A 16468-nucleotide genomic window follows, 5' to 3' on the forward strand; every position below is an offset into this window, starting at 1 on the left:
GAATAGGTCAATGAAGAAGTCAAGAAGGAAATCAAAAACTCATAGAGTCAAATGATAATGAGAACACAACATATAAAAACTTTTGAGACATAAAGAAGGCAGTCCTATGAGGGAAATTTATATTTTTAAGTGCCTACATTAAGAAATTAGAAAGGTCTCAAGTAAACAGCTTAATACTTCACCTTAAAGCCTTAGAAAAAGAAGAACAAGGCAAACTGAAAATCAGTAGATGGGAAGAAATAATAAAGATTACAGCAGAAATTAATGAAATAGAAATGAATAGCACAATCCAAATAATCAATGAAACAAAGAGCTGTTTCTTTGAAAGGATAAACAAGATTGATAAACTCTTAGCATATCTGACCAAAAGAAAAAGAGAAGAGACACAAATTAATAAAATTAGAGATGAAAAATGCACCATAGAAACAGATACCAGAGAAATTCAAAAAATCATAGGGACATATTATAAGAACATACACCCAACAAAGATTGAAAATCTGAAAGAAGTGGATGATTTCCTTGATTTATATGATCTACCTAAATTAAATCAAGATGAGATTAACCACTTAAATAGACCTATAACAAGTATGGAGATCCAAGCAGTTATCAAAAATCTCCCAACTAGGGCTGGAGAAATGGCTTAGCGGTTAAGCCCATGCCTATGAAGCCTAAGGACCCCAGTTCAAGGCTTGAATCCCCAGGAGCCACATTAGCCAGATGCACAAGGGGGCACACACATCTGGAGTTCAATCGCAGTGGCTGTAGGCCCTGGCGTGTCCATTCTCTCTCTCTCTCTGTGTCTCTTTCTCTGTCTGTAGCTCTCAAATAAATAAATTAAAATAACCAAAAAAGAATATCACAACTAAAAAAAGTCCAGGCCCAGATGGATTCACTGGTAAACTTTACTAGGCCTTCATGAAAGAATGAACATCAATGCTTCTTAAACTTTTCCAGAAAATAGAAAAAGAAGGAATCCTACCAAACTCCTTCTACAAAGCCAGCATCACCCTGATGCTAAAACCAGGCAAAATAGAACAAAAAAATAAAATTATAGACCAATCTCCCTCATGAATATACATGCAAAAATTCTCAACAAAATATTGGCAAACAGAATACAAGAATATATCAGAAAGATCATTCACCCCAACCAAGTTGGCTTTATCCCAGAGATGCAGGGATGGCTCAACATATGCAAATTGATTAATGTAATACATTATATAAAGGGACTGAAGGACAAAAATCACATGATCATCTCATTAGATGCAGAAAAAGAATTTGACAAAATGCAACATCCCTTCATGATAAAAGTCCTACAGAGACTGGAAATAGAAGGAACATATCTCAACATAGTAAAGGCCATTTAAGACAAACCTACAGCCAACATATTACTAAATGGAGAAAAAATTGAAGCTTTACCACTAAAATCATGAACAAGACAAGGTGACCACTGTCCCCACTTTTATTTAATATAGTACTGGAAATCTTAGCCATTGCAATAAGGCAAGAGACACATCTAAAAGGGATACAAATTGAAAGGAAGAGGTCAAATTATCACTATTTGCAATTGACATGATTCTATACATAAAGGACCCTAAAGACTCTACCAAGAAATTGTTAGAGCTGATAAACACCTATAGCCCTGTAGCAGGATACAAAATAAACATACAGAAATCAGTAGCCTTCATATATGCTAACAATAAACACACAGAAGATGAAATCAGAGAAGCACTCCCATTCACAATTGCATCAGAAAAAAATAAAGTACCTTGGAATAAACTTAACTACAGAAGTGAAGGATCTCTACAATGAACACTTTAAAACACTCAAGTGAGAAACTGCAGAAAACACTAGGAAATGGAAAAACATCACTTGTTCTTGGATCAGAAGAATCAATATTGTGAAAATGACAATCTTACCAAAAGCAATCTACACATTTAATGCAATCCCCATCAAAATTCCAATGTCATTCTTCATGGAAATAGAAAAAATAAATCCAAAAATTCATTTGGAAGCACAAAAAATCTCAAATATCTAAAACAATATTGAGCAACAAAAATAAGGCTGGTGGTATCACCATACCTGATTTTAACCTATGCTACAGAGCCATAGTAACAAAAACAGCATAGTACTGTTACAAAAGCAGACATGTAGATCAATGGAACAGAATAGAGGACCCAGATGTAAGTCAGGACAGCTATAGCCTCTTGATATTCAACAAAAATGGCAAAAATACTCATTGGAGAAAAGATAGCCTCTTCAGCAAATGGTGCTGGGAAAAATGGATATGTATCTGTAGAAGGATGAAAATAGATCCTTCTCTCTCCATGTACAAGAATTAAGTCCAAGTGGATTAAAAACCTTAATATCAGATCTGAAACTCTGAAACTGCTAGAGGAAAAAGTAGGGGAAACCCTTCAACATATTGGTCTTGGCAAAGACTTTCTGAATACAACCCCAGTTTCTCAGGCAATACAACCACAGATTAACCACTGAGACCACATGAAATTATGAAGATTTTGTGTGGCAAAGGACACTGTGAATAAAGCAAAGAGTCAACCTACAGAATGGGAAAAAATCTTTGCCAGCTAAATATCTGATAGAGGATTAATATCTAGGATATATAAAGAACTCAAAAAATTAAATAAGAAATCAAACAAACCAATTCAAAATGGGCTATGGAACTAAATAGAAAGTTCTCAAAACAAGAAATACAGATGTCATATAAGCATCTTAAAAATGTTCTACATCTCTAGTCATCAGGGAAATGCAGATTAAAACTACATTGAGATTCAGATTGGCTACCATCATGAAAACAAATGATAGTAATTGCTGGCAAGGATGCGGAAAAAGAGGAACCCTTCTACACTGTTGGTGGCAATGCAATCTGGTCCAGCCATTGTGGAAATCATCTAAAAATAGATCTACCATATGACCCAGCTATAGCACTCCTAGGCATATATCCTAAGGACTCATCTCACTCCCTTAGAGATACATGCTCAACCATGTTTATTGCTGCTTTAATCACAATATCTGGGAAATAGAACCAGCCTAGATGTCCCTCATCTGATGAGTGCATACACATTTACACAATGGAGTTCTACTCAGCAATAAAGAAAAATTAAGTTATGAAATTTGCAGGAAATGGTTGGATGTGGAAGGGATTATACTAAGTGAGGTAACCCAGGCCCAGAAAGTCAAATGTCACATCTTGTCTCTCATATGTGGATCCTAGCTTTAGATGATTGGACTTCTGTGTGAGTAGGAAAAAAAACTCAGTGCCAGAGGCCAATAAGCTACAAAGGAGATATAAAGAAATAGAAAGTAAGGGAGTGGGGAGGGGGAGACTTAATAGGATGGTATTGTATATATGTAAGTAGAAGAATAGATTAATGGGAGTGAAAAGGCCTAAGTGAAGTCAGAGGAAGAGATTGAACAAAGGAAAGATAGAGGGAGGGCTAATCAAAATCTAAAAGGATATAAATATGTCATATGTAAAACTACTTTTTTGGACAATGGAACACACAGGAGCCATAGATTGTTACTAGAAAATTTTCAGTGCCAGGGATGGGATACCTTCCTGTGATTTGTTGGCTAGGGAGGTCCCTGATGCCCCAAAACATTACAGGCCATTTCAGGGTCCCTTGGTTTCCCACCAAGAATAGATGGCAAGAACCTATTGCTGAAGACTCCACATACGTGGGCTGCAAGGGCACTGAGAAATCCTACTGAAACTGAGCTGAAAACCTCCTCCATGTAGACCAACTAACAAAAAGCTGGAAGAAGCCATTCTGCATGCATTTCAATGGGAGAGAGAGAAATCACCAGTGAAGATACTCAATATGGACAATGCAGGCCTTATATTTGGCCAGCCAGGCCAAATGAGCCAAGAGGTACAATAGTGGAACATCTGTCACAGTGGAAACCTACTGTCCTCTAATTGAACTGGAGACCTGCTCATGGGAGGGACTATATCCCTGATACTGAAAACCTACAACAGGGGTAGCCATGAGCCCTACAGGTATAATATCTGCTGCTGTCTGGCTAAATGTATACACTATGCTCATCAAACTGCCCAGTACATACTTCTCTTAATGTTCATACCCATATATTAATGGTACTCTCACTTTTGTTAGAGAACCTTCTCTTTTCAGATGGCAGTGACCTTGGGATGACTCAGAACGCATCATGGTGCTGGGAAGAAGTGACAGAGGAGTGCTCAGCACTGCAATATCTCTATCACACCTTCCAAGGCTCGGGGTCCATTGTGGAAGAGGTGGTGGAAAGAATGTCAGAGCCAAAGGAAGGGTAGGACTCCTTACAACATGCTTCTCCAGACACAAAATGGCCTGGATATCCATGACTTCGCAGGGCTTGACACTACCTACACAAGACCATCATAATAGGAGGAAAAAGATCATGACATCAAAATAAAAGAGAGACTGATTGAGAGGGGGAGGGGATATAATGGAGAGTGGAGTTTAACAGGGGAAAGTTGGGGGAGGGAGGGCATTACAATGGAATAGTGGTGGAGCACACTTTTACTCCCAGCACTGAGAAGGCAAAAGTAGACGGATTGCCAAGAGTTCAAGACCAGCCTGGGGCTACATGGTGAGTTCCAGGTCAAGTTGAGCTAGAGTCCATACCTCAAAAAAAAAAAAAAAGAAGCTTAGAAATTAAAATAAAGTTGTTTGAAACAAGGCTCATAAAGTTTGCTAAAACTGATCCTATATTAGTTGTTTTCCTAAAAAATTTAATATTATTGGTATTTCCATCTTCTAGTCCAGTTCACTTTTTTAAACGTACATAAAAATCGGGCTTGGTGGTACATGTCTTTAATCCCAGCACTTGGGAGTCAAAGGTAGGAGGATTGCCATGAGTCAGAGGCCACCCTAAGACTACATAGTGAATTCCAGGTCAGCCTGAGCTGGAGTGAGACCCTACCTTGAAAAACCAAATAAATAAATAAATAACTATATTACAAAGCTATACTTAAGAAACAAACAAACAACAACAAAAAAAAAAACAGACATGGTAGCACACACCTATAAGTCCACAACTCAGGAGTCTGACACGGGGGGGGGGGGATCCTTGTGAATTTGAGGCCAACCTGGGGGCTACAGAGTGAGTTCCAGGTCATGTTGGGCCAGAGTGAGACCCTCCCTCAAAAGTACGGTTGGAAGAGGATATAAATAAGTCATATGGAATTATACATTTTTGAACAATGGAACACTCAGGAGCCATAGATTGTTGTTAGAAAATTTACAGTGCTAGGGATGGGATACCTTCCAGTGAGCTGTTGGCCAGGAAGGTCCCTGATGGCCCCAAAACATTACAGGCCATTGCCGAGGCCCTTTGTTTCCCACCAGGAATAGATGGTAAGACCCTATTGCTGAAGATTCCACATGCTTGGGCTGTAAGGCCACTGAGAAATCTTGCTGGAACTGAGCTGATAACCTCCTCCATGGAGACCAGCTGACAGAAAGCTAGAAGAAGCCATTCTGCATGCAGTTCAATGGGAGAGAGAGAAATCACCAGTGAAGAGACTCAACAGTGAACACTGCAAGTCTTAAATTTTGCCATCCAGGCCAAATGAGCCAGTGGATACAATAGTGGCACATCTGTCATGGTAGAAACCAACTGTCCTCTAATTGGACTGGAGGCCCACTCCATAGGAGTGAATACCCCCCCATACTGAAAACTTAAAACAGGGGCAGTCATGAACCCTAGAGGTGTAACATCTGCTGTTGTCTGGCTAAATGTATATACTATGCTTATCAAACTGCCCCGTAAGCACTTCTGATTAATGATCATACCCATATATTAATGATACTCTCACTTTTTTGTTAGAGAACTTTCTCTTTTAAGATGGCAGTGACCTTGGGATGACTCAGAAGGCATCATGGTGCTGGGAAGAAGTGACAGAGGAGTGTTCAGCACTGCAATCTCTCTATCACACCTTCCAAGGCTCAGGGTCTAATGCGGAAGAGGTGGCAGAAAGAATGTAAGAGCCAAAGGAAGGGTAGGACTCCTTACAACGTGCTCCTCCAGACACAAAATGGCCTGGATATCCCTGACCTCACAGTGCCTGACACTACCTACATAAGACCATCAAAATATGAAGAAAAGATGATGACATCAAAATAAAAGAAAGACTGACTGAGAGGGGGAGGAGATATGATGGAGAGTGGAGTTTCAAGGGGGAAAGCCGGGGGTGGGAGGGCATTACCATGGGATATTTTTTATAATCATGGAAGTTGTTAATAAAACAAACAAAAACAAAAACAAAAGTACAGTTGGGTTGGGGGAGCCCAGGAGATGGTTCGGGGGATAAAGCATGCACCACCCAAGCCAGAGGGCGGGAGCCCAGTCCGCAGACACCACGTGAGAAGCTGGAAGCTGCGTAGGACCTCTGCACCCCAGCGCTGCTGAGGGAGAGATGGGAGGGGGCGTGCAGACTCCCGGAAGAAGAGCGGAGAGAGAATCCACAGGAAGCCCTGCCTCCAACAAGGTGAAAGGGCGGACACCACCCTGCAAGCTGTCCTCTGACCTCCACACACGCCATCGCAGCACGGGCCCCACGTGCACACACAGATAAATAAGAAAAAAATTAAAAACACAAAAAGAAAAACTGGGGATGGAGAGATGGCTTAGCGGTTAAGCACTTGCCTGTGAAGCCTAATGACCCTGGTTTGAGGCTCGATTCCCCAGGACCCACATTGGCCAGATGCACAAGGGGTCACACGCATTTGGAGTTCGTTTGCAGTGGCTGGAGGCTCTGGCATGCCTGTTCTCTCTCTCTCTCTCTCTCTCTCTCTCTCTCTCTCTCTCTCTCTTTCTCTGCCTCTTTCACTCTTTGTCTGTCTCTTTCAAATAAATAAACAAAAATATTTTTAAAAAATAAAAACTGTAATATGCATTTAAAACTTCCATCCAGAAGCAAAAAAAATTTTTAAATATATTATTTGAAAAATCTCATTTTTCTGATAGCTTTCCAGTGAGAAATTTAGAAATTTGGTCTTCCAACATCTCACATTCTTCCCTTCCTACCATTAATCTAACACTGGAAATGGTAGAGAATTGAAAGTTGGCATTTGGAAAAGATGAATTGATTTGATCTGTCATTGTTTAGCTTGACTTCCAAGTGCTGAATGAAATCTTTGGGGATAAATTTATCCTCTTGTCTCTGTCTAATAAACACAGCTGAAATCAGAGCTGAGTATCTCACCACAGCTGGGTAGAGACACGGGACACTGCGCAAGGCTGCTCTGCTGGTAGCCAAACAGGTGTGCCAAGTCCTGTCTCCAGAATCCTCTTCCTGTTGGTCCTCTGCACCCCACTTCTTGACCATCACTCTGGACTCTGTCTTCATTAGAGCTTCAGAATCTTCATAAACTGTACCCACATCCCCTAAATGTGCTAATCCCTGCTGGATATGGAAATACCTGTTCTGATGAATACAAATATGAAGAACGAGGACTGTCCTGGAAATAAGTTCATCTTAATGCTGTCTCGGTGATGTGCTGTGTAACTCATGTCACGGTTCCCTTGGCTCCACAGTTTTCTTGGAGCTGTAATAACTCTGAGCACAGGGTGTCTACACAGCTATATAAAAGCCTGACCTGTCTCTCACTAGAACATTCTGCTCCATGGAGTAGCTAGAATGAGGTCTTTAAAATGCAAATCTCAGGCTAGAGAGATTGCTCAGTGGATAACAGTGCTTGTTTACCAACCCTGGTGGCCCAGATCCTATTCCCCAGTACCACATAAAGCCAGATGTATAAAGTGGCACATGTGTCTGGAGTTCATGTGCAGTGGCAGGAGGCCCTAGCATTCCTATTCTCTTTCTGTCTTCCTCTATCTCTCTGCTTACAAATAAGTAAAATTTTAAAATAAGGATGGAGAGATGGATCATCGATTAACAACACTTATTTATAAATCTGATGGCCTGGGTTTGATTCCCTGTACCCTTTTAAAGCCAGATGCACAAAGGAGCACATGTTTCTGGAGTTTGTAATGGCCGGAAGACATGGCTTGCCCATTCTCTGTCTCTCTTCTCCTCTCCTCCCTCTCTCGCTTTCTCTCTCTCTCTCTCTCTCTCTCTCTCTCTCTCTCTCTCTCTCTCTCTCTCTCTCTCTCTCTCTCTCTCTCACACACACACACACACACACACACAAATACACACACACACTTTCTCTTCTCCCATTCTCTCTCTCAAGAAAATAAAAATAATTTTAATTTTTTAAATTTAAAATAAAATCAAATTAAAATTTCTCTACATTAACCTGAAGCCACTTTGTATCTACCAATGGTCTCCTACTTTCTTCAAGAGCAAAGTTTTACCCCATGGAGTCATGACATGCCATTTGTGCAGAGAGCAGCTCCATTCATGGCTCTCTACAGTAAGAGCCACCAGCAATCACCGGGACCTAGATCTTCTCTCTGGGAACCTATATGTAGCTTTCTCTCCACACATTCTTACCTCACAGAATATAGCTGCCTTTAAAGAACTTCCCACCTCCTCTGATCTAGAGAAAGAAGCCCCTCTTGCAGTGTGCAGAGCTTGCCAAGCAGAGGACACCTTCCAAAAAGAGTCTGCTTCCTCCTGCACACACAGCCCCCCACAGGACCTGGTGAGCCGAGCTCTCCTGCCCGCTTTCTTGGTGGAATGTCTTGTACCACACATAGACTGCATGGATGGGTCTGCTGTATGCCAACTGCAGCTTATCACATCCAGAGTTTTCCATACCCAGGTCGGGAACAACCCCAGCAAGCCTGCTCTGATGTTCCCTGACATCCTTATCTGAGTGTGTTATCATTTTTGCATTTTTGAACCTTGAACCAGTGGTTATCACATTGATTACTACTGTGTGTCTTCCTTCCCATGGCAGGGGGTGGGATGACTTTCAAGGTGGAACAGTGTTTGCCATTTCTAGTTCTTAGAGAGGTGCATGGGTATATTTGACAATTCCTATTCTAAAACAGAAAGCTATTCTTCATGTTCTCTAAAAAGCCATTTTAACAGGTGAGGGTGATGGCTCAGTGGGTAAAGCGCTTACCATGCATGCATGAGCAGCTGACTCAATATTTCCAGCCCCCGCATAAGATGTAGGTGCAGGGCTGGAAGGATGGCTTAGTGGTTAAGATGTTTGCCTGCAAAGCCAAAGGACCCAGGTTCGATTGTCCAGGACCCACGTCAGCCAGATGCACGAGGGGGTGCATGCATCTGGAGTTCATTTGCAGTGGCTAGAGGCCCTGGCACACCCATTCTCTCTCTCTATCTCTATCTCTCCCTCTTTCTCTGTCAAATTAGTAAATAAAAATATGTTTTCTAAAGCTAGATATAGCAGTTTGTGTGTGTAATCCCAGCACTGAAGAGGTGGAGACAGGAGGAATCCCTGGGCTTGTGTCTAGCCTCATCAGTGAGCTCCAGGTTCAGCAAAAGACCCTTTCTTAAAAAGCAAGGCGTAGAATCAAAATAAAAGAGAGACTGATTGAGATGCAGAGGCGATGTGATGGAGAGTGGAGTTTCAAAGGGGAAAGTGGTGGGAGGGAGGGTATTACCATGGGATTTTTTTAATAATCATGGAAGTTGTTAATAAAAATTTGAAAAGAAAAACAAAGGTGTAGAGTGACTGGTGAAGACACTCAGTGCTCACCTCTGGCCTCCACCCTCATATGTTCACGTGTGCAAGCATAGCTGCACCCACGGGCACCCACATACACATTCACAAACATCCACACACCAAAGAAGGTGGAGAGAGCACGTTAACAACCCTTCAACTATACTTTCAAGTAATTGGGTTTCCCCAAATGACTAAAATCTAACACAGTGTAGGCAAAATAAAAAGGATGAAGATAGATTGTACAATTGTCAGTATTTAATATAATTATGAAAAGCGGATTGATTAATCTATGTACTAAATGATACCCATTACTACTTAAGAAGACATACTTTTAACATAGCAAACAGCTAGACTGGGACTCATGCGTTCAGAGTTGGGGACCAAATGAACCTAGGATTTAAATTTAGATTTATTTCTTAATTTCTCTTGCTAAGGCTATATTAAGTTTTCTTTGATGTAAGTAAACACCTTGTAAGTTACTAGCAAAAGAATAATAAAACCAGGCTTTGAAAGGCAGGCATGGTGGTGTAGCCATTAACCCCAGCACTGGGAGGGTGGGAGGCTGGAATAGGAAGATCACCGTGATTTCCAGGTCGGCCTGGGCTAGAGTGAAACCCTAGTTCCAAATAATCAAAAAGCCAAAAAAAAAAAGCCAAAACAAACAAACAACAAAAAGCCTTATCTTTTCTAGGACTGGGTCAGTGCACAATCCTAGAGGCACTCTGGACTCTTGCTTAACGTTTTTTTCATTCTGCACCAATGGCTTCTCACTTCACTGATGATCTCACACCCCTACCGGTAAATATTCGAAGAATTTACTCTCATTTAGACGTATGTACTTAAGTTGTTTTAAAGCTTCTGTGTTAGGTATTAGTGCAGTTTAATTATGGTTACAAATGTTAGGGAAACATTTTAGAGAATGGTATCTTGAGCCAGGATATAAATGCTAATCAAAGGAGAGAGGCCATCGCCATCTAGTGTCATAGTGTGGAACTGCATATTCTCTGGCCAAACAGTGCATTTCCTGGTTGTTTCCTTTTTAAAAATATATTTATTTTTTGTGAGCAGAGAGAGATAGAGCAATGGCATTCTAGGTCCTCTTGCCATTGAAAAATGAACTCCCAGAGGCATGGACCCCTGTATTGTATCCAGCTGTTTGTGGGTACTGAGGAATTGAACCTTGGGCCAGTAGGCTTTGTAAGCAAGTATCTTTAACTGTTGAGCCATCCCCATAGCCCCTGGCTATTTTATAGAGTAAGTTTAGCCAAGTACCAATTTCTCCTTCCTGAACTGCCTTGCCATCTTTCATTTGCTCTTTCTTTGTCCAACATGCATTTTAGCCATTGTATTCCAATTGTCATTTTAACCCTCCTGACAATTGCTCTGTATTCATTTACACCAAGTCAGAAAATACAAAATAGGGCTGAAGGGATGGCTTATCAGTTAAGGTGCTTGCAAAGTCAAAGGACCCAGGTTTAATTCCCCAGGACCCACGTAAACCAGATGCACAAGGTGATGCATGTGTCTAGAGTTCGTTTGCAGCAGCTGGAGGCCCTGGCATGCTTACTCTCAATCTCTCTCTCTCTTCCCCTCTCTTTCTCTCTCTCAAGTAAATAAATAAAATAATTTCAAAACAGAAAATACAAAGTGATCCTGGTTCTGTTTAAATTTACTTATGGATACAGAAAAAATACTGAAGTAAAATTTTTAAGAATCAGAATCATTCATTTCCCTACTAGAAAGTGCCTATGTGTTTTTTCCTGACTTAATGTTGGACTTTTCCACTCTATTCCCTAAGGTAGTAATCATGTCTATATTCCAAAGGCCCAGCACACACACAGTATGCACTTGCTAGAATTTCACTGGGTATAGGAAGTCATTGGTTTCCTAGAGCAACATGATTCAAAATGGTTTTACTTTCTCTGAGTATTTACATTTTACAAATGCTCAATGACCAGAATGAATTACAACTAGAACTGAGAGCTAAGTGTCACAACTAACTAACTGGTGACTTTGGCCTTGCAGCCATCCAAAGAGCGTTTTATGAAAAACAAGGTGACAATGATCTTAGGGAGCCAGCTAACTCATTCCCAGCCTGGATGATGACAACTGTTACCAACTTTATTCTATCTGTTGCATTAAGGGTCAGCACAGTGAGGGCAGGCATGTGCTGTTACTGATGTCTTTGAAGCAGTGGCTGAAACAGTCTCAGCCTTCCTTATTCCATCTGTACCGTGAAGACTATGATAGACCCACCATCTACCAAGGACACTATCACGCCTTCCAAGGCTCAGGGTCATTGCGGAAGAGGTGGCAGAAAGAATGTCAGAGCCAAAGGAAGGGTAGGACTCCTTACAACGTGCTCCTCCAGACACAAAATGGCTGGATATCCATGACCTCACGGTGCCTGACACTACCTACATGAGACCATCATAGAGGAAAATATCATGACATTAAAATAAAAGAGAGACTGATTGAGAGGGGGAGGGGATATGATGGAGAGTGGAGTTTCCAAGGGGAAAGTGGGGGGAGGGAGGGAATTATCATGGGATATTGTTTACAATTATGGAAGTTGTCAATAAAAAAAATAAATTTTAAAAAAAGTCGCTGGGTCAAAGCAGGGTTAAGTTATCAAGTCTGTAATGAAAGGTCACCACCACAAGGGTTAAAAACAGACACACACAAACCTCACAGCCAGCCACTGCCGGTCCACCAGAAGCTGAGCTTTGTCGATTCGGACGTTGTTGGCATAGTGGAGTCGCTTTGGCAAATCAGGAGACAAATAGGGTTTGAAATGCTGGTTGGGTTTTCTGCACTGAAAAAAGGGCAAATATTTCTCCCATGAAACATAAAATACACAAGTTGATTTGGAAGCTTCATCTTTTTAGAAAACAATTTCTTAAGAACGTTTTTAGAAGTAAGTAGATTTACATTTAGCAAATAAGGTAAGAATATTACAGCTGTTGGCAACATGGTCAATTCCCTAGTCATATGATATTTATTATTTAATAATTATTAGGTTGAAACCTAAAGTTTGATTTAAATTACAAAAAGATGCTTCATATCTTGAATTTTTATTCTTCAGTAAATAGCTTAAGCCATCATAAATTCACATTCTGTTTTGAGAAAAATGAATGCATCTAGATTTACAGAAGCAGTTGCAACTTTTGGATCTAAATTACTTATGAAGGATGTGGAACATACTAGTAAATGCATGTAGATTTGCTTACCTGCACCAAAATCCCTTCCTGACTCAACTTACCTTTTATATAACCACTTGCTTAGTTTTCAAATCAATGAAACAGCCTTTAAAACTGACTAAATCCTCCCTATTTGTGAAAAGTTCATGAATTTATCACAAATCAATAAAATTTTATAGAATATTTTTAAATATTTTATTTATTTGAGAGACAGAAAGAGACACAGAGAGAGAATGGACACTCCAGGGCCTCCAGCCAATGCAAATGAACTCCAGATGCAAGTGCTTCCTTGTGCATCTGGCTTACGTGGGTCCTGGGGCATTGAACCTGGGTGCTTTGGCTTTGCAGGCAAGCGCCTTAACTGCTAGGCCCCTGTATAGAATCTTGTTTAGTAATGACTACTGCAATTAAGTGGCATATTTTAAAACTTTAAAAATAAAAATCAGCTAGGCTTGGTGGCATATCTCTTTAATCCCAACACTCAGGAGGCAGAGGTAGGAAGATGGCAATGAATTTGAAGTTACTCTGAGGCTACGCAGTGATTCCAGGTCAGCCTGTGCTACAGCAAGACCCTACCTTGAAAAAAAAAAAAAACAAGCAAAGAATATCATATTTGTGTCCATTCATATAAAAGAAAAGTAAAAGCCTGGGGAAATAACTCAGTTGATGAAGGACTTGTCTTGCAAATATCTGAGTTCAGTCTCTAAAACCCATATAAACCCTGGAGTAAGGTTGCATGTGCTATAATCCCCAGCACTGGAAAGGAGGAGAAGGAAGGATTTCTGGAGCTTGCTCAATAGCCCATTTAGCTTCATTAGTGAGCTACAGGCCAATGAGAGACCTTGTCTCCCAGGAGGTAGCAGGTACATGGTGTTTCTGTGGATAACACCTGGGGTTGTCCTCTGGCCTCCACATAGATGTGCACACATGTGCATGTGCATCCACACACTGAAAACAGACACATATACAAGTTTATAAAAAAGAAATGGGGGCCACACACCTTAATCCCAGCACTTGGGAGGCAAATGTAGGAGGATAACTGTGAGATTGAGGCTGAGACTACATAGTGATTCCAAGTCAGCCTGGGCTAGAACAGTGGCCTCAAACTCACTGCAATCTTCCTACCTCAAAAAAAAAAAAAAGAAAGAAACAAACAAACAAACAAACAAAAAGAGAAAACAGGGCTGGAGAGATGGCTTAGCAGTTCAGGCATTTGTCTGTGAAGACTAAGGACCCTGGTTCAGTTCTCTAGGACCCACATAAGCCAGATGCACAAGGGGGCGCATGCATCTGGAGTTTGTTTGCAGTGGCTGGAGGCCCTGGCATGCCCATTCTCTCTCTCTCTCTCTCTCTCTCTCTCACTGCCTGTTTCTCTCTCAAATAAATAAATAAATAATATAATATAATTTTTTTAAAAGAACTGGAAAAATGAGCAATTGAATTACAAAGAAACTTTGACAAACTATGAGAAACAAAGTGGAAAAATAAACACACAGCAATATTAGGAAAGAAAATTCTGTCTCATTATCTCATATATTGTAAACTTACAATATCATATCTATATTAACAAGTGTGTGTCTCTGATAGTTTGAATGTACGTTACCCTCAAACCACAGATTCAGTTTTATTAAAGCTTCTTAGACCTCCAGCCAGGCTAGAGGAAGTGTCACAGTGGAGGACCCTAGGGTGCAGCCCTAAGGTGTGTCTGGGGGCAGATCTGGAATTCCAGCCTAAGGTGTGCAGAGAGCAGTCTGAGTTCTGCCTGCGTGCCCTGCTGCTTGGCTGCCAGTTCTTGCTCTTGCTTTCGGTAGTGGGTTTTCTCTTTGTCACCATTATGTAACTTCCCCTGGATCTGTAAACTTCTATAAATCCTGTTCCTCCCATAAACTGTGTCTGGTTTGGAGGTTCATACCAGCGACATGAAGTTGACTGCAACAGTCAGTATTATCTCATTCTCGACTTATCTGAGAAAAATATGGGCTGGGGAGATGGTTTGGTGGTTGAAGGTGCTTACTTGCAAAGCCTGGATGCCTTTGTTTGATTCCCCAGTGCTCACATAAAGCCAGATGTACAAAATGACATGTGCATCTGAAATTCATTTGCAGAGGCAAGAGGCCCTGATGCACCCATCCCCTCTCCTCTTTCTCTCTCTGTCCTCTCTCTTGCTTAAATAAATAAATAAATGGAAGTGCTTTTATTTTATTTTTATTCTTTTTAAAATTTATTTTTATTTATTTACTTGAGACAGAGAGAGAGAGAGTGACAGATAGAGAGAGAGGATGGGCATGCCAGGGTTTCCAGCAGCTGCAAACAAACTCCAGACGCATGCACCACCTTGTGCATCTGGCTTATGTGGGTCCTGGGGAATGAAACTTGGATCTTTTCGTTTTGCAGACAAGCACCTTAACCACTAAGCCATCTCTCCAGCCCAAATGGGAGTATTTTTAAAAGAAATAAAAAGAAAGAACTAGTAAACCAAACATAATATTTTAAAAAAAATACAGGAAATGACAGACTACAGAAAGATCACCAGATGAAATATGAAAGAGAAATGTTTACCACACATGTACCTCTGCCAGCTTTCTCTTGTCTATTTGGGTATCTTTGCCAGGCTGCTGACCTTTCCACTTTTTCATTTATTATGACCTCCTCATCAAGCCAATGTGTGTGTGTGTGTGTGTGCGCGCGCTACTATTTGTGGGAAGAGATGAGCGGTGTATACAACTGTGCACGCGCTGATGTGGTACCCAGAGGAGAACATCAGAAGAATATGTCCCTCTCTGTCACTTGCGCACCTATCGTTTTGTTTTTTAACTTGTGATAGGGTCTTCTACTGATTCCAGAGCTTGCCATCTGAGAGTCCCAGCCATGCTCAACTTTGCTCTCCATAGGACTAAGGTTCCAGATGTGTGCGACCACGTGCAGCTGTCTGTTCACAGTCAGCCGCAGGCCCTCACGCCCACCTAGGAAGCACATGTAACCACTGAGCTCTCTCCTGCCCTCAAGCCAGGATTTCTGTGACTTCCTGACACGCACATAGCAGCAGCTTAGTATGACCTTTCATCCAAGATATGAGGGAACAAGATATGTCTCAGAGCCACAGAAAAGTTGATTCCACACCCTTTCTTTCCTAGTGTGTCCCTAGAGTAGACCCAGGAAAACCACTGTCAGAATGCTGACTTCTGACAAAGCTTATATTTGGCCTTTGCATTTGAGAATTTGGGACGAAGACATGAGAGTTCAAGCAAACATCTGGCCACTTTATCTGGGAAGCAGGTTGGTGCTGATGCCTCCAATGCAGCCTGCATAATGTGGAACTGTTACTGCCAGTTTATGTCTGGTTGTGTTGGCACTAACCAGTGTAACATCCTCCTGGCACAAAGGACTAGTTCATGAATGTTTGCCCCTTTCTTTGAGGCTGTGTAGCTCCAGTTTATATCTGTGATTCCATATAATTTCTAAAGCCCACAATGCTTACTCCCCTCTCACCAACCACTAGGATTATGAGAGATTTGTCAGTCTCCAACAGAACTTCAGCTACATGTGAGTCATGAAGCAATGTAATATAAAGCAAGCAGATTTAGAGAGCACACATGTTTGAAACCTTATCTGTGGGGGAATATGTGTGCATGGTCTGTGTGTGTA

General features: G+C 41.1%; 1 protein-coding gene across 1 annotated transcript in view; it reads right to left on the reverse strand.

Annotated features, from left to right (window-relative positions):
* Enpp3 (ectonucleotide pyrophosphatase/phosphodiesterase 3) overlaps positions 1-16468 on the reverse strand; it is a 135221-nt gene that overhangs the window by 41028 nt on the left and 77725 nt on the right. Inside the window, exon 16 of the mRNA XM_004651200.3 lies at positions 12311-12438. Coding sequence (XP_004651257.2) covers positions 12311-12438 — 128 coding nt within the window. The remainder of the gene's footprint in view (positions 1-12310; positions 12439-16468) is intronic.

Source organism: Jaculus jaculus, chromosome 9 (genome assembly GCF_020740685.1).
Source record: "Jaculus jaculus isolate mJacJac1 chromosome 9, mJacJac1.mat.Y.cur, whole genome shotgun sequence".
Lineage (NCBI taxonomy): Eukaryota > Metazoa > Chordata > Mammalia > Rodentia > Dipodidae > Jaculus > Jaculus jaculus.